Source organism: Medicago truncatula, chromosome 2 (assembly GCF_003473485.1).
Source record: "Medicago truncatula cultivar Jemalong A17 chromosome 2, MtrunA17r5.0-ANR, whole genome shotgun sequence".
In the NCBI taxonomy this organism is placed as follows: Eukaryota; Viridiplantae; Streptophyta; class Magnoliopsida; order Fabales; family Fabaceae; genus Medicago; species Medicago truncatula.
The window spans coordinates 32,184,180-32,206,777 of NC_053043.1; the positions used below are offsets into that span (position 1 = coordinate 32,184,180).

A 22,598-nucleotide genomic window follows, 5' to 3' on the forward strand; every position below is an offset into this window, starting at 1 on the left:
GTTAGTTGAGGATTAATTGTGGAGTGTACTTGGATAATAATAGGGTTAAAGGTAATAGGATGATGGCTTTAGGAGATCAACTTCTAATGTTAGTTGAGTTAAGATGAGGGTCGAAACTTGACATGTTTTGAAATAATAGTATGATTTAGATGATGAACTGAATTGATGTGATAGTAAATGATGAGCAAAGATGAATTATTTGACGATATGTAATGAAGAACTTTTTGACTATGTGTAATGATGAATTATTACACATGTACATTGTCTTGTCTTAAAGATATAAAAATGCATCATACAAATTAGCCGATTATCAATCGTCATGAAAGTCCATTGTCTTGTCTCTTTCATTTTTTTCTCCCAAACTCTTCTTCTTCCTTGCACTAAAACTCCTTGCACCTAAAACTAGGTTTTTTGTATTAGAGCCGGTGGTTTTAGCAAAACTGAACCGGATCGACTAGTTCAACCAATTGGACCGAAAACTAAAGCCGTGTCCGGTTTGGAAAGACTTTAAAAACCGCTGGTCTTATATCAAAACGGTCAAGATCGGGGCCGGTTTTTTATTGGACGGTCGTTAATACACTCATAAAACTTAAAGATGTATGTAGAAAGAAGAAGAGAAGAAGGAGAGAGATTTTTTAAAACAAAGAGAAGGAGAAAGATATAGGTTGCTGGGGGCGCATAATCTGAAGACATCATATATGTGTGGCATATGGGTGTTCACGTCCAATCCAATCACAGTAATCGATCCGAAAAACCAAAAACCGAAGAAAAAAACTAGGGTTAATTGTTTAATTCGGCCTGGTAAAATATGTGATGTCTGGAAAATGACCATGCAAAATAAAAAAAAAAAAAAATACTTATTCTAACCATGTAATTTCATATTCTTCTTATTTTTGACCCTATAATATATGCTTGGTCCCAAAAAGTGATCTAGAGATTGAATTTTTTCCAGGCATCTTTAGGATGTTAAAACATGACTTTACACACACACAAAAATAGATTTTTTTCGTTTAGGGATGAATTTATTATGAATTTTTATTTCTCATAGCTATGAATTTCTTAAACAATTCATAATTAATTTGTATCTCGTTTAAAAACTCTAAAATTTCTTGGTGAAGGTTCTTATATGGTCTAACCATGCCTAAAAAATTAGAGAATGGAATTTGACCCATGAGTATACGTTTACTCGGATCAAAATTGCAATTTCGCACGTTTTGGTTGAAAAATAAAAATAAATTGAAATATCTTTGAAATGCTACGAAACTTTGCAGATCCTTTTTATGTATTTTTATAGATGTCTCTACAAACAATTAGCTCAAAATTTGATTTCAAGGTTGGGGTTTTCGTTGTTTTTTTTTTTCTTTTTTCTAGTTTTTGGCGCTTTAAAAATTCATAATTAATTCGTCCTTAGTTGAAAAATTATAATTTTTTGTGTAGAGTCATATTTTAATGTCCTAAACATGCCTGGAAAAAAAAAAATCAACATCTAAGTAGCTTTTTTGGACTTCAACTATATTACAAGGTAAAAAAATGATAAGAATCTCAAATTACAGAGTAAGAATATGTGATTTTTATTTTACATAGTCATTTTTAAGAGCTTGCATATATTAGGGTCAATTTCAATAATTAACCCAAAAATCTAATTACATTCTACAAAACTCTCTTTATTTATTGATAGCGGAAAGACGAACACTCATTTATCCGATTTTTTATGGCTCATAATTGTATAAAAAGATGTATCAATTTTTTCATATACCATGATCAAATATTTCTAGTAATTAAGGTTAAAATAAGTTATTTTTATAGTGTTTAATAATATTGTAGTAAGATAGTTCCATGAGAGCAAGAAAGTCCTTGACTCGAGCGCTGGTTAATTTTAAAAGGGTAGTGTAGCAGGTATAGGCAGATATTATATATAAGCTTTTGGTTTCTCGGTCACTTTTACTTGCATGATCTTTTTACTTGTCGTCTAACTTTATCTCTTTTATAGCGCCGAAGAAAACCAAGAAGTGAGCAGCATATCCAGAAACCATTAAAGAGAATTGCAAATATGATATGTCCTCAGTATCCAAAACCAAATGGGAATTATCAAATTGTAAATTTATAGTCTAGAAAAAAACAACTTTCATTATTATCTTTCTTTTGACAGTAAAAACAACTTTTATTAAGTTAACAAAAAGTCATTATATATAACATGGTAAATTTGGTTAGGGACATTTGCCATCAGAGGAGGCTACACCTACTAAACTATGATATTCCTTTTACTGCTTACAAAGGACACTGAAACATTAGGAATAAGAGTGGCTAGAATATTAAAGTAGTCTACTTATACTTTAATTAAAATGAAAATTGAAGCATCAGGAAAACTTAAGCTTCATATCAAATTTGAAACCAATGCCACTACTTTAAATTAAAGCCACCATACAGCAGTACAGTTTATAATGTTGAAAGACTCAACATTATGGTCTGATATTTTTCAATATATTCATGAACAAATAAAATACAGAATTCTACTTAACTAAGTTACCGTAAGGTATTGATATGCAAAAAAGGCTCTGTAGAAAGAAAAATAGTATGATAAATTCCAGCTTGGAGAAGTTACACAAAAAAGAGATGTGTCCAAGTTTGAAGAGTAAAAGGTGGAATCAAATAAAAGAAGTGACCTTTGAGCTAATACTTGTAGAGCTAAAAAGGAGGGAAAACTGAAATGATAAAAAAGAATGCCACAACATAGTGTAATTTGAATAAGCGTTATTAATCAACAATAAGCAACTTAGTGCGCAATTAGAGGCTATAGCGTACCATCAACAAACCACTATTTTCCTCCAGAAGCGAGATATGGAAAAGTGGATGTCACTCGTACAATGCAAGTGTAAGTAAGACTCATTTACACCGATACTGTAAATGAGTTCCATCCATTAAACTCTTGAATTTATAATGTTTATATTTTTCGATGACAATAATAATATAACTAACTATAACAAACCCACTTGAATTAGCTTGGTGCTATTGACTTGAGACCTGAGAGTGTTCTCCTCCTCAAAGTCTCGTGTTCGATTCTCCCTGAGGCTAATTTGGGTGGGCTAATTTAGCTTCATCAAAAAAATATAACTAACTATAACAAAATATTTAATTTCATTATTTTCTTAAATGCATTTTATCATCTCTCCACAATCTTTTTTTTTTCTTCCTCTTTTAACAAATACAAAAACTAGCACAAATTTTAAAAATTATAATAGAAAATATTTTCACCAATGAACTACGATACGAATATATGTTTCAAATTTTCTATAATACATCTTTTGATATTTACTACACTCATTACTATTTCCCAAAATTACATTCACCATCTTTCAATATTCCCACTTCTCACCTCTAAACCACTTCAATTTTTTCAAAAAATATCTTAAATCAAACCCCTTTCTTCCTTCAAACAGTGGGAATGAACACTCTTTTGCCTTGAATTAACTTAGATGCTATTGTATAGTTAATAGAATTGGAATTTCATACATCAATCTTCTTTTATCTCTTTTCTATAAGAAAAAAATTCTACTATCCCCACAACACTTGGCTACAAGGTGCAAATATGCACATTACACTCAATAAAACAGGGGATGGAACCTTGAAAATAAAAAAGAACCAAATAAATACAAGCGCTTTTGTGATTGACTAGCCAATGCTAACAAGAAATGTGATTTAACTTTCGTCCACACAACGATTGTGTATAAATAAAACCATAACCTCAACGGCGCTTGTACAAACAAGGTTTAAGTGATGGCCATTCAATCTCCTTCCTTTTAGAATTTTGCTTTTCCTACACAAGAAAAAAGAAAAATCAATAACGAGAATCTAAGAAGAAAAGTAGAATGACATGAATGAATTAGCTACATACCTTCTTGGTGAAGTAAAACAAAATAAACATTTTATTTGAGAAGTCCTGCAAGGATTAAACATCAGTAAGCACAATCCAATACATATATATTAAGGGGATGCTTAATTTTGGTTTCACCTTTTTTCTTCTATTTTATCCTTCATTTACTTTCACTCAATCTAATAACTGATTTGTTAAATAAGCACATAAATTTTTTGTAGCTTTCATTATTATTATTATATTTTTTTGCAGCAAGAAAAATAGAAGAGAGGAAGTAAAAGAGAAAAGAAGAGACGAAAAAACTGAGACAGACAAAACTCAAGAGAGGATATGTTTGCACACTAGTATTTATAGAGGCAATGAAATGGAACATCTTCATACCCTTTTCACGGAGTTAAATCCTAGCTCAGAAATTGCATTTGAAAACTTCTCTGGGTCTGCTCCTCCAGTATTTGGATCAAATCTGCTCTTCACTTCTGCTATCAAAAGCCAGCCACTGTTCAATACTACAATAAGTCAGATCCAGACGAGGAAAGCATGCCCGGTTGAAAAGGAAAATTTGTTATTGAAATAAAAACACATACCCTGGCTTAAGCACCCTGCATGCTTCTTCAAGATAAGTTTGATAGTTCGTTCCCATCAATGATAGACAGAATACAGCAACATCAGCAGATGCAGATCCTAGTGGAGTCTGCAAGTAATTCACAAAAATGAGCATGTCCTCTTGTAAGTAATCCAACTATTAAAAAAAATAAAAATAAAATGTGAATTGTTCTCCATTATGTGCTTCAAATATTATTACGAAATTCATGTACTTAATTTTTACAGAAGACAACTTGTACATTTTTTTTTCATTCTGAAGAAAGGACCTAACTATCCAAAACTAATTTGTTTTTGACATAACTGTGACACGTGAAGGCAAGAGAAACAAATACGGCTACTAGTTTCCACTGCTATAAAACTAGTCTCCAAATCCAATGCATACAAAGCACATGAGCTTGACAAGCAAAACTTACATTTGCCATGTCACAAGCAATTACATCGGGATCGCTGGAGACAAGGTCAAGAGAAAAGACAGTATTCTTCACGCTTTTGGCAATGCGTGCTTCCCCTAGAATGCATCAGAAACATGAAAACATTAGCAGTGAACAGGCAAAAAATGAGTATTCTGTAAGAGTTATAATTAATAAGATCAAGAATATTCTCACCACAACCAAAATCAGCAACAATAAAAGAAGGACTCTGTTTTTTCAGCCATTTAATAATTACATTAACTGGCTGTTCCGGCCAGTTTGACATTTGCGTTTTGTATCCTGCATGATACTATCCAAATAAAAATTGAGATGACCAATAAAAATGAGCAATTCCAATCATTACAATACATGCTAATGGACTAATGTGAAAGAGGATATGGAGCCAAGTCACTAGTGTTGCAAGACACGCTCATCAGACAAAAATTATGAGTTGCTTGATGAATTTTTATGCTGTTTCCGTCAGTTACATGTTTAACTCGGATTTTATCATTAACAATGTGGATTTTTCTGTTTAAACAAAAAAATTAAGGTCACTAGACCTGAGAAGTCAAAAATTGCTATAACATCTCAGTTCAATGTTTTGCCATTGAATCAAAGGCATCTTATCCTTTATGAATGTTAGGTTCTTAGATGCAAGTAGTTAAAACAGAATACACATTTTTGAAAATTTTAACCTAAAGAAAGGAGTATTCAATTTGAGTTCCTACTTCGGTGTCAGTAACACTAATCAAGCGACACCATTATATAGCTTATCATAAATCATGACTAATGACAGATTCAAATAAAAAGTTCATGTAAACAACCCTTACCAAGTTAAATAGAGACGAATCTTCACGGAAATAATTAAGCGCCTCCTTTCCACTGAAAAAATGACAATTCCTTAAATCTTGTCAACCCAAAAAAGAATTACAAGAAAGAAAGAAACAAAATACAGACAACAGTTTAGGAAGTCTAGTTATAGGGTCATTTGAACAAGAAATTAACAAATTAACAAAAAAAATTAAACTAAAAACTGTCTAACTAACCAACTCATTATCGAACCCCACTGAAATAATGAGGATCCAAAAATAATTAAAAAAAACATTATGTCCCAATTCATTGCCCAAACTACATAAAGGAAGAAGTCACACTGAACCTCTCAATTTCATCTAAGGCTAGGTTGGGCAAGGCCATACCACTAGCTTATAGCGGATAACTTATCAAATATAAGATTGTATGTTCAAAACAGATTTATTTCATAACGACCCTTCTCTCATTAATTTATAGCATTTTTTCCATATATTACTTCAACTATCTTTGGAGCATATACCTAACAGCATATCATTTTCTCACATATTTACCCGAATCTACAAAAAATTACAAAGAAATATATCTGCGTGTATACAAAAAATTACAAAGAAATTTACTTGCGTGAATGTTAACATCCAATAGTTTAACGAAAAACACGTTGATGGTATGTGACATTAGTCTGTTGTGTGTAAAAATTTATTTAAAATTTACATAATTTTTATACTCCTATAAATATCCCAAATTTCACTTTATTTAAAATTTACTTAATTATAGTCCTATAAATATCTCAACTTTCACTTTTAGTCCTTCTAAATTTTTCGCGGAATAATAATCCCCTTGAACTTTTCCATCCCCGTAATTTAACTTCTAACTTAAGTTGGCATGGCATTGCCATGTGGCCAATTTTAATGACTAAGAGGTAACTACGCTTTTAGACGTGGGCGGTATGAGAAATATTGATTTAAAATAAATAAAGAAAACAAAAATAATATTATATTAAATGAAAACTCTTGTTTCAGAAAAAAAATCACAATTTTCATCTTTAAACCTTAAAAATCATCTTTAGTTTCTACTATTTGAAAAAAATCTAAAAACCTATCGTCATCTCATTCCAAAATCCTATTCTTTCCCTCTTTCAATCCCAAAAACCTCAGTCGAAAATAGCTGAAATAGGGTTTGAATCTCTGTCGGTTGCTGAAAACAACAATGCATGTGTAGGCAATATGAGGATCAAACCAACTGAGATTCATGAATTAGGGTTTGGATCAGCGTCAAGTGCCGAAAATGGCAATACACATGTCGATGATGTTATGATGGAATCAACTGAGCTTTATGTGAGCCTCATAATTTCAATCAGAGAAACGCTGAATCGTCATGAAAGTTCAAGATTAGATGCAAATTGGTGAAAAAAAATGGTAGTGATTGTTTGGAAAAAGTTGCTGATTTATGTGAAGAACATGTACAAATGACACAACCTAGTGCTGTGATTTATGATAATTTAGTAGTTAACGGTCATGCGAAGAAAACGCAAGAGGCGCTTCTTCTGGTAATGATGCATCCAAAAATTTAGGAGAAGGTTTTTTCGTATTAAAGATGCCCAAAGAAATAGTTCTCTTCTCAAGAGCAAATGTTTAAGTGCCTTTCATGCTTCCGTGTTTCATTTTCATCATTGCTTATGAGTTAGTTAGATATTTATGTGAAAAATGTTTTTTTTTTGCTTGAGATTTTTTTTTGTCTATGGTTTCACTGTTCGGCTAGTGATTTGAAATCTTGATGCAGATACTCAAACCACGTTTACCAAGGAAGAAGTGGTGAATGGATATGTTGCTTGCGAGGGAGGGGGAGGGATTGTGTTTATGGCTTGAGAGTTGCAGTGTAGTAGTGAAGTGCCTTGTGGTTTTGCAGCTAACTTTTGGTTTACGAAGGTCGAAGATGAATGAGGATGATGATGATTTATGGGTTTCAATTTCAAATGCTGAAAACGGAATCAATAGTGAAACCATGGACAGAAAAAAACTGAAGCAAATTTTTTTTATATATAAATGTCTAAAATTTATAATCAAGCAATGATGAAAATAAAACACAATCATAAAGGCAACTTACAGATTTTCCCTTGAGAAGAGAGCTATTTCTTTGCCCATCTTTAATACCGAAAATCCCACTCCTTAATTTTCCGATGCATTACCAACAAGAAGCACCTCTTGTGTTTTCCTCGCATCAGCATTAACTTCTACTTTATCGCAAATTACAACGCTAGGTGGTGTCGTTTGTACAGGTTCTTCATACAAATCATCAATTTTCTCCGAACAATCGCCAACATTTTTTTCATCAATTTTCACGTGCTCTTGCAATTTCGGACTTTCATATGATGATTAAACGTTTCTCCTGTCGAAATTTTGAGGCTCAAAAGAAAGCTCAGTTGATTCTATTCTCACATCGTCGAAATGTGTATTGCCATTTTTTGCACTTGACGCTAATCCAAACCCTATTTCACAAATCTCAGTTGGTTTGTTCCTCACATCGTCTACACATGCATCACCATTTTTAGCAACCAACAGAGATTCAAACACTATTTCAACTATTTACGACTGAGGTTTTTGGGATTGTAAGAGAGAAAGTAAAGGATTTTGGAATGAGATGAAGATAGATTTTTAGATTGTTTTCAGATAGTAGAAATTAAAATGGAGATGACTATGATGATTTTTTGTGGGTTTAAAGATGAAGATGGAAATGACGATTATGAAAAAAAATTGTTTTTTCTTTTCTTTTCTGGAACCAGAGTTTTAATTTAATTATAATAAAAATAATAATAATGTTTTTTTCATTTTTAATTATTTATAAATCAATATATCTCATACTGCCCACGGTTACAATCCTAACCAGCTACCAGTCATTAAAATTGTCCACATGGCGATGCTACTTCAGCTTCCTTAGGCTTTGTTTGGGAGTTTGGATGGGAGGGAAAAGGAGAGCTTTGGGGTGTAGGCAATATAGGGGAAAATGGAGAAATCTTTTAAAACATTTGAAAAAGTATTTTTCTAGAGAATGATAAAATAATACTTATGATTAATATATTTTTTATTTTAAGAAATTAATATACATTAAATTTGAAGAACTCATGTAAACCCTCCAAAACCTCCCAAAACCCTCCTCCAATACAATTTGTGAGTTCCCCCAAATGAGGAGGGAATTGTATTATGAAGAAAAATGAACCCCCCAAAGCCCTTCCCTCCCAATGCTCTCTATTTTTTCCAAAACTCTTCCCTCCCTTCCCCTCCAAACTCACAAACAAAGCATTAGGGGAAGTTAATAGTGGGAACCAAAATTAGGGACAGAAAAGTTTAGGAGACACCATTACTCGACGTATTTAACCCATAAAAATATTAGACATATTTCTAGCATGTGGTTGGCATTGGGTCTACATACTACTTATACCGTTTGCGTTTGACAATTTTGGGTTCCTAGCACTATTGTGGATCTTCTACAGAAAATTCAAAGGGTCATGCGTAGCTATGTTGTGTCTCTATGTCTGGATGTAGTTTTTAAAATAATTTAGTTTTGCCAACAAGAAAAGGTTAGCGGGCACAACTTGTTGCCCGCTTGCCTTTCGTTCTTGTGTAATTAACATTGATTACATAAATAATAAATGAAAATTAACATTGCTTCTAATATTAATTAAAAAAAATCACCTCATTTTATTATATTCATCAACAGCTAATTTTACTCAACATTTAAAATTTAATTTAGTTTATCCAGTATCAATTGGCTTATTAGTTATCCTCTACAAGTTCATCTAATATAAGCTAACTTATCTATGAATTGGTACTTTTGTTTAACCAAACAGAACCTAAGTCTTAACCTGAATTTTGATGTTCAAAAACAAAAAAGACAAGAACATGAACAATAACATACGTGCAAGTGTATAGCTTCTCATTAATCATTCTAAAATGTCCACCAGACAACCTCGCTCGCATCTGCAAAATTAATTACCCAACAAATCAATATTGAAACTCAAATAAATATATATAAAAAATAAAAAAAATTGAATTTTGGGTATACCTTTTCAAGAAAGCTGGAAGGTTTGGCATTAGAAGCTGGTTTTTGGATCTTGTTCAATGAATCATTTTTGCCTTGTCTCTTTCGTTTTTTGTTCGTCATTGCAAACTCTTGTTCTTCTTCCTTGCACCTAACACTAGGGTTTTTGTATTAGAGCTGGTGGTGTTAACAAAACTGAACCGGATCGACCGATTGGACCGAAAACTAAAGTTGTGACCGGTTCAGAAAGACTTTAAAAACAACTGGTCTTATATCAAACCGGTCAACATCGGGGCCGGTTTGATAGAATAGTGACTTTGTAAGGAAAATTGTACAAAGAAACCACAATAGTGTCTAGATAACGCAACCATAAGCAATATTCTAAACTCTTAAGTCTCTAACCATAAGTAAATTTCCCAATTATGCATAGCCAATAAGCAATTTTCATGAGAATGAGATGCAAAATTGGGGATTAAACATTTCTTCAACACATAACAAATATCAAAATTGGAGAAGGAAAGAGGAGAATAGAGTTGCTTACCTTACCTAATGTTAATGTGAAGAAGAGAGGCGGTTAAGTTCCTGTTTGGGTTACGAGAGCTAGAGAACTGAGTTGAGAAGAGAAGCCTGGATACGAGAGATTGATTGAACAAGAGCTTGGAGTTGTTTCTCTTTGTGTTTATTCATTTAGGTAAAATTACTGTCTTAGGATTTTAAAGGATAATTTTTGTTTAAAAAAATCTTGAGGATTTTACAAGATTTTGCAAGATTTCCATGATTTTGATTATTTTAAAAGAACATCCTTTGAAATGATTTTATGAATTTTAAAAGATTTCATCAGATTTTATGAATTTTAAGAAATAATTAAAAAAAAGGGATCAAAACGCATTCTCTTTCACAAAATCTCAATAAAGACTATTTTATTTATTTTGCCAGAGAGAGAGAAAGCGGGGGGGAGGAAGAAAGGAAAAGAGAGTGAGAGAGAAGGGAGGAGAGAGATAGAGGGGGAGAGAGATAGTAAAATCTTAAAAGAAAAAACAATCCTAAAAAATCTATGTTTTCATCAAAAACTTTTAATGTTAAAGTTTCACTAGAAAATCCCACAAAATCTGATTTATTAAACAAACATTCGAAATTTGAATGATTTTGAATACCACGTGACTTTTTTTAAGTGATTAAGAGTCTTGATTGAATACTACAAGACTTTTTTTTAATGACAAAGAGTCTTGATTAAATAACACAAAACTTTTTTTAAATTAGAAAGAGTTTTGATTGAATACCACAAGACTTTTTAATAATAAAAAAGTCTTTTAAAATCCTTTAGAAACATGATCCAATACACCCCCTTATAGATAATTTTTTAGAGTTTTTATATAAAATTTGGTCTAATTTGGTTTAATTTGTGATGAGTTGGCAGCGGGTGGTCACCGATCGTCGCTGACGTTGACTGCGGCGAAGCTTCGTCAATCCCATGGCGACGGATGGCAGAGCTCCGACCAACTTTCCAGAGACTCACGACAACGATATGTGATGGTTCAACGACAGTGCGCAGCGGAGCTTCGGTAGCGTTAGGTCCATGTGGCTGTTTTTTTATACTATTACTTTTTTTACTATATGGTATTCTTGCGCACCCTATTTTTTCTTTCAAAAGTTACCCTTTATTCGGATTCTATAATCTGAACGCTTTTCGGATTATACAATCCAAACAATGTAAAAACTGAAGGTCAGCATGTCTGAGACTCATCCTTGTCTGGAGTTGGTGAATTTTTTTTTAAAGTATAATCTGAAACATGACTTGGAAACCTACTTTTTGAAAAGCGGGAACCGTTTCAAATCATAGAATCTGAAACCTTCAATATATAAGGCTTGCCCAAAACCTAGTAGAAGTTTGTCACCTTTATCACCAAACACTCTCTACACCTCCAAAAACTCACAATTTTGGGCGAAAACTTGATTTGGAGTTGCAATTTGGTAATCAAGGGGCGTTAATAACTTCATTTTTGTCTGAATGCAAAGGTAATGTTCCTATAAAACCTTCCTCATTCGATTTCTTAGCGCTTTCCTTTTGATCACGTCAACCAAACTCTACTGCATCATTCAGATTCTGTAATCTAAAACCCAGCAATGTGTTTCAGATTCTATAATCTGAATGGTACTAGTACAAAAACTAGAGATTGCGAAATGGGTTGGACCCGTCGGATTGGCCCGTTTAACCCGCCATTTTTAGTGGGGTGGGTTGAGAATTTGAACCCGCCACAAGTAGGGTGCCCGCTCAGCCTAACCCGCTAAAAAGTGGGGTGGTGATGGGGCGGGGCCTGGCCCGTTGGGTTGATAGGTTATAAAAAAAACTCTCTTTTTCAGTTCTTTTTATTTATAAGTCACAATCAATTTTCCAATTTTCATCTCCATATATTGGGGAAAAATTCAATTAATTTTATCACTCTTGTTTTATGATTTTAGCCTTATATTTTTAACAGTTAGTTAGTTGTTAACACATGGAGTTTTTTTTTCTCAATGTTTTATTGGTTTATTATAGAATTTTAGAAGATGTAATTTATATGTTTGAATAATTATTTTCATGTAATTTATATGTTTGAATAATTATTTTCATATTTTTAGTGGAGTCATTAGTTATATATTTAGATTTCTTTAAATTGGCTTTAAATTTATATATTTTTATATTGTTTATGTGAAGATTTTAATTATTATTATTTTTTTTAAATATCGACGGGTCAACCAGCCGGTCCGCCATAAAACGGGGCGGGGTGAGATTTTCAACCCTATTTCTCTAGTTGGCCCGTCCCGCTCCTCCCCTTTTTAGACAGGTTATTGATGGGGCAGGGCAGGTTGGCCCTTTTGCAATCCCTAACAGAAACTTCCCATTTTTCATGTCCATGATTTTGCAATGGATGTTTCCATTGATGCCTCCCATAAATTGGCACCCTGCAACTTGACGACCAACTAGGTTAGAAACGTCCCAACAGCTTCATCACTTGTTTAATCTATCTAAGACAAATACGCAACATTACTGTTATTTAATATCCAACAATATAAATAGGGGGATTCGAAGAATCCTAACCGCTGCTTACTTTTCTACAACCAAAAACAGGTAAACTGCTCTGTTGCAAACAGATAAAAATTGCAACATCTATCTTTTATCATACCGTCAAACCAAAAATAAGTAACGTCAATTGTTTGCACGAAAAGACAATCCATATAAATACGATACTCTACTTATCACTTTTTTACTTGATAAACAATTTGGTACACTTGCCTAATCCGCACATCAAGATAGCATAGGGATTTACTAAGGAGTTTGAAGTGGAAATTGTGGAAGCATCCAAGCTATTGGTTGAAGAGGCTGAGAAAAGGAATAAGTTTTTAGAGGTATCAAAAACAGCAACTTCCCGTGTTAAAGGTAATGTTTTTTAAGGACTACATAGGATCTGCATTCAAACCCAACAACAAATTAAGGACTTAGAACAAGAATACACTAGGATAACCCAACCCTTACATCTGCCTTATCAGACTCTATCCCTGAAATAGATGAAATACACCCTCTGGCCATGGTACCAGTTGGTGATGTTTCTGACATTCCTATCCCTCTACATGTTATTTCCCATAGCTTCTGGAGGGTTATTTGTTTTAAGAGAAAACCTAATTGCCTTTATGTAATGAATTTAATATTTTTAATGGTGTAATTACATTATTATTGATAACTTGAGCAAAAAAATGTAACAAGGATGGCATAATACAATAATATGCTTTAGACTCAATTAAACAATTTTTTTTTTTTTTTTTTTTATGATATAAGAGTCAATTAAACAAAAGTAAAGGCCTGACTAACAATAATTTTTTTCCTAAAAAAATGGCGAAGACAATTATTATTATTATTAGACAAATGTTAACATGTGCCTCAAGGGCATAGTTTAGAAAATTTAAAATAGAAATAACTGTATTAAAAGTTGTGCGTTCAATCTTATTCAACTTTTCAAAGTCAAATTTTTATTCTTTTCTATGACATATTTCTAACTTTGGATTTCTTAAATTGTGCCCTAAGGATACAAGATAACAAGACCCTTATTATTATTATCGTTAACGGTGGCACTAATGGCCATTGTACAATTCTCTTTTATGGATAAAGAAAAAGTATTGACATTCTAGAGAAATCATAGAAGTAAAAACAATATATTTTCAAGTACAACTTTATTTTACTAAGTACCATGAAATTATTTTTTATCATATTTTCTAGATTGACTCACAACGACATATAAACTTTAAGCATTGTAAAGGTAAAGGAGATCCGACACACAAATTCTGAGGACAATCTTTAATGGATAAGCAGTAAAATTCTGTTATGATGCCAAATATGAAAAAGTAAATGTTAGTAATAGGGAATGAAACCTTTTGTATAAGATAAAATAAGAAGAAAAAAAAAAGAATATTGACTTACCGCCTTTGATTCCTATGATAAAAATCAAAAGACAAAAAATCATAATAGAAATAAAATTGTGAATTTCAGCCATATTTTTCTTTGTTTGTATGTAGTAATATAAAATTTTATCTCTCCTTGTTTGTATGTAGTAATAGAAAATTGTATGATCATTTATAATGTCAAAATCCCCATTTTTTAAATTAGAAGTATTGTTAAATGTCTCTTAGGTTTAACAAAATGTTGTATTTGTCTTTATAGTTAATTTAATTGATCACGTTACATTAATTAATATCACACATAAAATTCTTGATGTTCATTCGAACTCATTCTTTTTTACTTATCCTTTATTATTATTATTATTATTATTATTATTATTATGTATATTTTATCATTTCATTTCATGAGATACATAGGGAAAAATCCCGAAAGAGAAATTATAGGGTTTCCTTGTTGTTCATTCGAACTCATTATATTATTATGTATATTTTATCATTTTCAGCACTGACATGAAGTGAAAGACAACGCAATCTAGTACAAAAACTATAAAATCAACAACATGCACATAGCAGCAAAAACCAGAAAAATAATCATCAAACTTTCTTTGTTGCTTTCAATTCATAATATTTGCATAAAAATTCAAACAACGACGACATGATGACAAAGGAACGGAGACAACGAAGGCAAAGGAGCGGCTACAACACCGAGGAGATGACACGCAGACGCACAAAATGGAGGGAACACGACGTCGGCATGCCGAGCCAGAGTGCATAGATAGAATGAGGAGTTGAATTGCTCTTCAATTCTTCAATTTGGTTACAGTTAAATTAAATAATTGATTTTAAATTATAATTACAAGTTTATCAACTCATTTAGGTTGGTCTGGCAGTGTTGACTTGAACCGTGGAGTATGCTCCTCTTAAGATCTTATGTTCGATTATCTCTGATGACAATTTTGATGGACTAATTTAGCTTCGTAAAAAAAATAATACTAATAATAAAGTTATAGGAAAACCGTCTAGAAGTCCTAGCTCAACTGGCAAATGCCGAAATTGCAAGGCCGGACGTTGTGACCCGGGTTCGAACCCGGGACCTCACAGTTGTGTGTGAATTTATTTTCAGTGGATTACCACTTCATCTAAGACCAAAAAAAAAAAACAAAAAAAAGTTATAGGAAAACCTAGATAATTGCAATGTATTCACGTGCATTCAAACTTTTGAGTACATTAAGAGCACATTTGATGGTCGAGATAGGAAAAAAGACATAATAGAAAATAATGTTATATAGAGATAAGTTATGATATAAAGAAGATGGACATTTATCCTATTATATGTTTGATGTGTGCATGATTACAAACAGGAAAATGATGTGATATGATATACATCATAATTAAATGAAAAAATTGCATTTGAAATCAATTACACTTTTTAACATATTTTAATATTATACATAAACAGCAACATCACTGCACAGAGAAAAATATATAATCAATCTCAAAAAGAAAAGAAAAAAAGAGGAATAAATAAATAAATAAATAAATCTAGCAAGAAGAAGATAATATATTGAAATCGACAAAAAAATAAAAAACAATTTTTTTTTTATTTTTAAAACTGGTGAGAGCAAGAAGCTAACTCACCCAAAATATATATTAAACAAGATTGATACACAAAAAAGAGTAGTGGGATCAAGCCAAAACCTTCTGAAGCTAAAGAGTAGTGGTAATCCTAGTCTATTATGCACATAAGCAGATCTTGCTTCAACAGGAATTGTATCAAACAGGAATTTTATGCTTGACCAGATAGATGAAAAAAATGTGATGATTTATTGCTTTTCCAGTTCTAATCTAATAACTCTAGTATTGAGAAGAGAAGACCAACTTTCATGAGAGTAAAGCATATCCCAATTCCCAACATGGTTCATGTTTATACATTATAATTTTAAAATTCGGCTCGATCATCGACTCGGCAGGAGTACTGGGTTAACGGTCGAACCACTGAGTTAATGGTTGAACTGCATGACTGAATCAAATTAAACCGAATAACTCGGTTAGATGACCCAATCTTAAGATTAAATTTTTATAGGTATTGAACCAGATTAGATTGGATTGAATCGATGACTCGGACACTTGAAAACTAAAAAAAGGTCATCTAATATGTATATTAATATATGTTATAGCTATATATTTTTTATTAAAAGTATATATTTTGTTAACAGGAAATAGATTTTATTTTGGATATCCATTAATGTTAATATAATTTGTAGTTTTTCTAAAAAAAATATGATATGTATATTTTCTTAGGGGATAGATGATAATATTATTATTTTATTTTTTGAAGGAATTATTATTATTATTATTATTATTGTGTAAATATTATATTTGAAAAATGATGTGCTCGTTTTGGAAGAAAAAAAAAAACTATGTGCTCTTTGTATAGAAAAAAATGAAGATGCAATATGTTTACTAAAAAGTAGTTACTAATGAACACAAAAAAAGTAGTTGTTGTAGTGGTTAATGTTCAAGTGAATAATTTTAATGCGTTCAGTTTGATTAGTATTAAGTGCATAAATGAATAATCTTATCAATTATGAGGTTTAAGTTAAAAGCCAAAGGAAAAAAAAAACAAGAACGGTCCGACCAACTACTCGACCAAGTCGCCGGTTTGATCGGTTCTCACCTAGCTAATTACACAGCCGATTCAAAGGTGACCGGCCTACTTATATGAACAATTACACAAGCCTTTTAAACTTTAACTTATATGAACAATTTGTTTTCCCAGTCATTATAACTAATTTACAATTCCTTTATTGATGTATTTATAATGTTTTTTTTTGTGATATATAATGAATTTTATTCTTTATCACCATGAAAATGTCCCCGTAGATGAATGTGGTTTTTAATAAGTTTATTAAACTCACCATCACATATAAATGTTGCATTTATATTCTAACTAAATGTTCCTTAAAAAAAAGTAAAAGATTGAACTCAAGTGATTAATGAATTTCAACAAATGCTGAATGATCAGAGATATCAGAGTTCAGACCTTGACTAAAACAATCTTTATATAGATTTAACTTTTCACTCAATTGACCTCACAAAGTAAGAACCCATTTTCCTTGAGAGTTAGAGAGTTTAAACTAAAAATAAAATACACACACTTTTGCACAAATAGAACAATATGTCATGAAGTTGGGTACCCAAGAGGCCAGAATTTTCCCCAAAACAATAGATAGATAAATCTATTGAGATTTCAAAAAGCAGAAAATTTAAGTTGTCATAAATAAGGAAAATCAAGTTACTTGTTGATGAAAATACTCCCTCCTTCTCTAAATTATAATAGTTTAAGGTTTGTGCACGATTATTAAGAAAATGATTAATTGTGTTGATTTCAATGGTAAAATTGTTAAGAAACATGACATCCATGAAAATAGAGAGAAAAGCTTAGAAATATTGTATTGATGATAGTTGAAAATGATACAAGAATGAAAAAGATAGGTACAGATGAGTCAACCTTGTGACTTATATAGTAACTGAACTAGTATCCTAACTAACTATATCATTATTCTTAATAAAAATTAATATCATTTACTAAAATACTCTTATTAATTATAGTTAGTGGATTAGTTAAGTTGAATGAAAATAATTAAATAAGGGTATAATAATGAAAAAAAATATGTTACATGAGTATTGTAAAGTGACAATTATTTTGAGAAGAAAAAAAAAATGCTAAGGAGACAATTCTTGTGAGACGGATCGAGTAAATTTGAGAGCCTTGAAATTGAAGCTTCACATAACATAAATGAATTACACGTGTCACTTTATTGAGTTTAAGACTAAACTACCAGAATTCTACTACATGATACAAACATTCTCAACCACCTTATTAGATTATTAAATTTTTAACAATCTATACTCTATCTCACCAAATTTCTCAATTCTGGTAGATTGGAAATACAATTATGAATCAACAGTCACTACAAACTAGACATGATTAAACTTGAAGACAAAGCAGTGACATAAGAATTGATAACTAAGCAGAAGCAGTGATGCACTGGATTGCCTGTTTGCATATGCCAGTCATTGTTGCTTCAGGTCCATATACCTGAAAAGAGAGAATTAATCAATTTTTTTGTGAATAAACAATAATTAGTTTCTTAAAACAATCAAGTAAGACATGTTATATAACCAACCTCAATTGGAATGCCAATTTCCTCCCCAAGTGCTCTCATTTTTGCTAGACCTCTTTGGTAGTTGGGACCTCCTCTCCTCACATAAATGTGCATGTTTGCTTCTTTTAGCTTTTGTTCCTGGTTAGTAATACATCAACAATCAATTAAGGGCTTGTCAAAATCAATTTTTTTATAATCAATCACAAACGGGAACTAGGCTTAAGTAAAACAAGAAAGTTATCATGAGGTAGTATGTTATAAGGCTTACCTTCTCCTTCAGAGCCCTAATTATGCCACTGAATGTAGCAGCAACATCGGTGAAGTTAGCTATTCCCCCTCCGATCACAAGGGCTCGCTTTTGGCCATCAGGATTAGCAGTTGCGCACTGCAAAGAGATTATCATGGAGATACATAATGACATTAATATCTTGTTTCAAATTAGCATGCATTTGATAATACTATAGTATACAAAAAAAAAAAAAAAGAGATGCGAATTATTTACATCAATTACAACTCTTGCATACTGCAAAACCTCGCCTTCCTTGGGTGCACCGCTGTATTCTGCATAATTTCCAAGTTCAGGAGCATAACCAAGATCTCCTACCTGTTATAATAATTTGTATAAAAGAAGTCAGTTGCTTAATGTTGCAAGAACATAGAGTTTATGAATGAATTTAGATTTTAAAAAAATAGAAACACGCACCGTATCAGCATAGATTACACTCGCACCTCCTCCAGCTACCATAGTCCAAATTCGTCCCACTGGGTTTAACACCGTGAATTTCAAAGATGCGCTTGTCTGGAAGAAGGAAACATTCAAACAAAATATCCTAAGATTTTCATAATAAAATTTTATAGAACCATGATAAGTCTAGTAGTAATAATATTGTTGCTTATTCATAAGATATTAGTACAAGGAAACACTATATATCTACTGAATAAGAATCAAATTGCTTAAGATTAGTAACTTTGGTAGAAAGTTTTAAATGAATTGAATATGATTGTTGGTAAATGTGTGAAGTATATTTGTTCACCTTTTCGTCTAATCCATGAATGAAAGATTCGGTAGGACTCATAACCCTTCCAAATGGTAAAGGAAATTCAATGTTTCCCCATCTGAAAATAAAAAGAACATCCATACTCATTAATAATGAAATATCATTCAGTTGATTAATTATAAGTGGTTAACTAAAGATATGATACTCATCCTTCAAATAAGAATTAATATTCTCGGCAGGGGAAAAAACTCACTTCTTGAAGTTCTTGAAAGTAGCTGTGTCATCTAGCTCTCCTCTCATATCCAAAGGATAAGGCTTTCCATCGACAAGAGCGAAAGGATTCATCTCTAAGAATGTGAAATCCAGATCTAAAATGATAGGGAAAAAGAAAACAAAATAAGGAAAAATTTCATGAAACTTTCAATAAAATTGTATTCACAGGCACATTCATGTTCTGTAAATGGATAGTTCACACTATACCTTGAAATATATTGAAAATCACCTTGAGAAAATCTTCAAGTTCTCCCTTGATCTAAAAGCATGAAGGAAAAACTAATAAATAATTGAAACAACTTGTCCACAAACATAAACTAATTAGTTGATCCTTATTGATCAACTAATTAGTTACACATGTGATCAGAGGTGTGGCTGGTGTCCAACACCAACACATGTAGTTACACTCAATTATTTTATTTGCTCAAATTTTGATCGGTGTGGCGGTCTCAGTTTCATGTTTGTGTCATAACCAACACAGAAAGCTGGAACACATTTTTTGTAAAACAAAGGCACCATAGTTGACATGTTCACAGAATAACAAATTAGCAAAGTGAATATACCTCTAAGGGGAGGGTAGCAATAAGTGGAGAAATATTCTCTGCTGTAAGAGATTCCCCTGTTGGAATAAATACGGTCTTAACCTGAAATATGAACAAACCACTTTGTAGCTTATATTGAGTTATAAAGAAATAAATGAGCAGGATTTACTTTTGAGAATTGAAGTTTTAGGTAACAAAGAAAATATAATTCATTTTGGTACCTTATCCCAGTTCTCTTCAATATCAATTCCTCCACATTCAGAAAAGCTTATACTGTTCCCTAGTCTATCTGAGACAATGTTAAGGTAGAACTCTTCATTATGTGGGATGAAAGGCTCAACAATGAAGGTCGTAATAGGTCCTTTGCATCCACCCATCTCAACCTATATTTTAAAGAAAGATATGAACAAACACTTAAAGGATGAACATAAAGCACTAACAAAAATTGATCAACAAAAATGGGAAAAAAACAGTTCTAAGGTTTGGAGGACAGAGGAGAAAAATCACCTCTTTTCCTAGACGTTCTTTTACAAAAGCTGCAACTCCAGCCAAATCCAGATTCAAGGCAACCAAACCACTTTTACCACGTTTTCCAAATAGCATGTCGGGTTTCACAACCAATTTGGAAGATGAAAGCCATGGTTCCTTCTCTACTAGCTCATTGATATCGGTTGATTCGGTAACCTGAAGAATAAATCAAGAACATACAACAACTTTAGATCATTTCAAGATTCAACCTTTTCAATTTGAAAAGTTGCAACTTCTCACAAACCACTGTTGCATACATCATCATATAACAGTACAGATCAAAATACAAAATTAGTTGTCATATTTAATATAGACTATGTGTGTTTGGTTCTACCGTGACATAAATTGATTATGACTGAATTGATTTTAGTTAAAAGCGAGTTTACAATAAAATGATTTACAATTGGATATGTTGATGTGAGTGAGTTGAAAAATAGATTTGAGTGTAAAATTTATGTTTGCGGAAAAGCTACAAATCCTAGTTTCTAGCTAGAATCAATTCTAATCGAGAACCAGAAACATACAAAAATCAATTTTAAGTCTTCAAAATCACTTTTGACTATCCAAAAAGTGAAACCAAACATGCACATATTTGAATCACTTTTGACTATCGTTTGAAGCACAAACCTGTATACATTATTTTGGTTACTGTGAGCATCCTTTATCTGAAAGTAAGACTAATATCCCTAGGTACAGAGATCCAATTAAGGGACTCTCGATGTTTTTCGACACTCACTAGTCAAGGATCAAACTCTAGTCCCCATGCTCAAATTGGTAATTGATAACTTGTATACATTGCACATCATAAGATGGTAACAAAAATAATCACATCATGTATTTTATCTTATAAGGTACAAACATCAATGTGAATGAGTAATCAAACCCAACAAAACTTAAGCTAAAGAATGAAATTCAGAGCTAAACCATAAAAAACAAGAACTATAAAAGAGTACTTACTTGTGCAGACTTAATAGGCAAGTCCTGTCCAGATATTCTCTTAAAATGCTCCTTCAACAACCTCTTAGAATCATACTCTCTGATCTTCTTACGTGCCATTGGTTCTTCTTAAATTTTCAATACAAATTATTTCCCTTCATCACAAAAAAAGATAAACCCAGATCAAATCAGCTTAAAGAGTCATCAAATCTCCAATCAAAAACAAATTTTGTAAAAACTCAAAAAAATGATCACAATTATACATGAAAATGAGTATGAACAATGAAGCACATTGAGAGAGAGAAAGAGCAGCTACCGTTAGAGAGAGGTAGATCCAATGGTGAATGAGAAGGTGTGATATTGGTTGGTGGGTCTATGAAATGAAATATGTATTTATAGAGTTAGGAGAAAGAACATGTTACAATGAAACTGAAAAAAAGGATATGTTAGGTATTATGATAATGTTTTGTTTTTTTATTGACAGCTATTATAATAAATACTTTTGATGTCGCACGAGGTGCGCGCGAGATGCATAAACTTGACAAGATTTAGATGTACAAACTTGAACAATGATTTAGATAATGGTTGGTGTTTCCACAAAAAAAAATGTGGTTTGTTGAGCCTACTTACCACTTTGGATTTTCAATCTATCTTCCATTCATCCTATTTGAATGTTTTTCTTTTATTATTGATACAAAGATTTTACTGTCATTTAAGGGTGATTAATCTAAGTTGAAGAAGTTTTAAGGCATATATATAAAGTGGATTGTTCACTTTCGATTGAAATTTTTAAATGTTTAAGTGTAATTCATAAAAATTTATAAAGGGATTTTAATGTTTCTTTAAGAGTATTGTTAGAAAGTAAAATGTGTTTGTTGTTATAAAAAACTTTTTTAAAATATTTTTTTTTGGAGAAATGATTGGATTTTTTTTTAAAGTTTGGAGTTTGTAACATTTGAGTTGTTTAAGTTAATTCGTTCCCAGCTAAATTT

General features: G+C 31.8%; 2 protein-coding genes and 1 long non-coding RNA gene across 5 annotated transcripts; all 3 read right to left on the reverse strand.

Moving 5' to 3' along the window:
* Positions 1–3,452: 3,452 nt before the first annotated feature.
* Positions 3,453–10,429, reverse strand: LOC11428321 (ribosomal RNA-processing protein 8). 3 transcript variants are annotated; one of them, XM_024775612.2, is made up of 10 exons: positions 10,276–10,429; positions 9,754–9,886; positions 9,607–9,668; positions 5,715–5,766; positions 5,080–5,194; positions 4,888–4,982; positions 4,456–4,562; positions 4,253–4,367; positions 3,893–3,937; positions 3,453–3,814 (listed from the first exon to the last, which is right to left on the reverse strand). In XM_024775612.2, the coding sequence occupies exons 2-10, from the start codon at positions 9,850–9,852 to the stop codon at positions 3,743–3,745; spliced, it is 762 nt and encodes a 253-aa protein (XP_024631380.1). In that variant the 5' UTR covers positions 9,853–9,886; positions 10,276–10,429; the 3' UTR covers positions 3,453–3,742. The 3 variants fall into 3 exon arrangements, with proteins under 3 accessions (XP_024631380.1, XP_024631379.1, XP_013464158.1); XM_024775611.2 differs by having other exon boundaries at positions 10,271–10,422; XM_013608704.3 differs by lacking the exon at positions 10,276–10,429 and adding an exon at positions 7,798–8,218 and having other exon boundaries at positions 9,754–9,831.
* Positions 10,430–13,683: 3,254 nt separating this feature from the next.
* Positions 13,684–14,311, reverse strand: LOC11424658 (uncharacterized). The gene is made up of 2 exons (XR_003008951.2): positions 14,183–14,311; positions 13,684–14,081 (listed from the first exon to the last, which is right to left on the reverse strand). It is a non-coding gene; the product is annotated as an uncharacterized lncRNA (long non-coding RNA).
* Positions 14,312–17,784: 3,473 nt separating this feature from the next.
* On the reverse strand, positions 17,785–21,968 carry LOC11425415 (ATP-citrate synthase alpha chain protein 2). The gene is made up of 13 exons (NM_001423579.1): positions 21,923–21,968; positions 21,628–21,761; positions 20,650–20,826; positions 20,364–20,525; positions 20,164–20,244; positions 19,808–19,859; positions 19,581–19,695; positions 19,364–19,445; positions 19,033–19,128; positions 18,832–18,933; positions 18,598–18,714; positions 18,351–18,467; positions 17,785–18,262 (listed from the first exon to the last, which is right to left on the reverse strand). Exons 2-13 carry the CDS (start codon positions 21,724–21,726, stop codon positions 18,191–18,193), a joined length of 1,272 nt encoding a protein of 423 aa, NP_001410508.1. The 5' UTR covers positions 21,727–21,761; positions 21,923–21,968; the 3' UTR covers positions 17,785–18,190.
* Between the last annotated feature and the right edge of the window lie 630 nt (positions 21,969–22,598).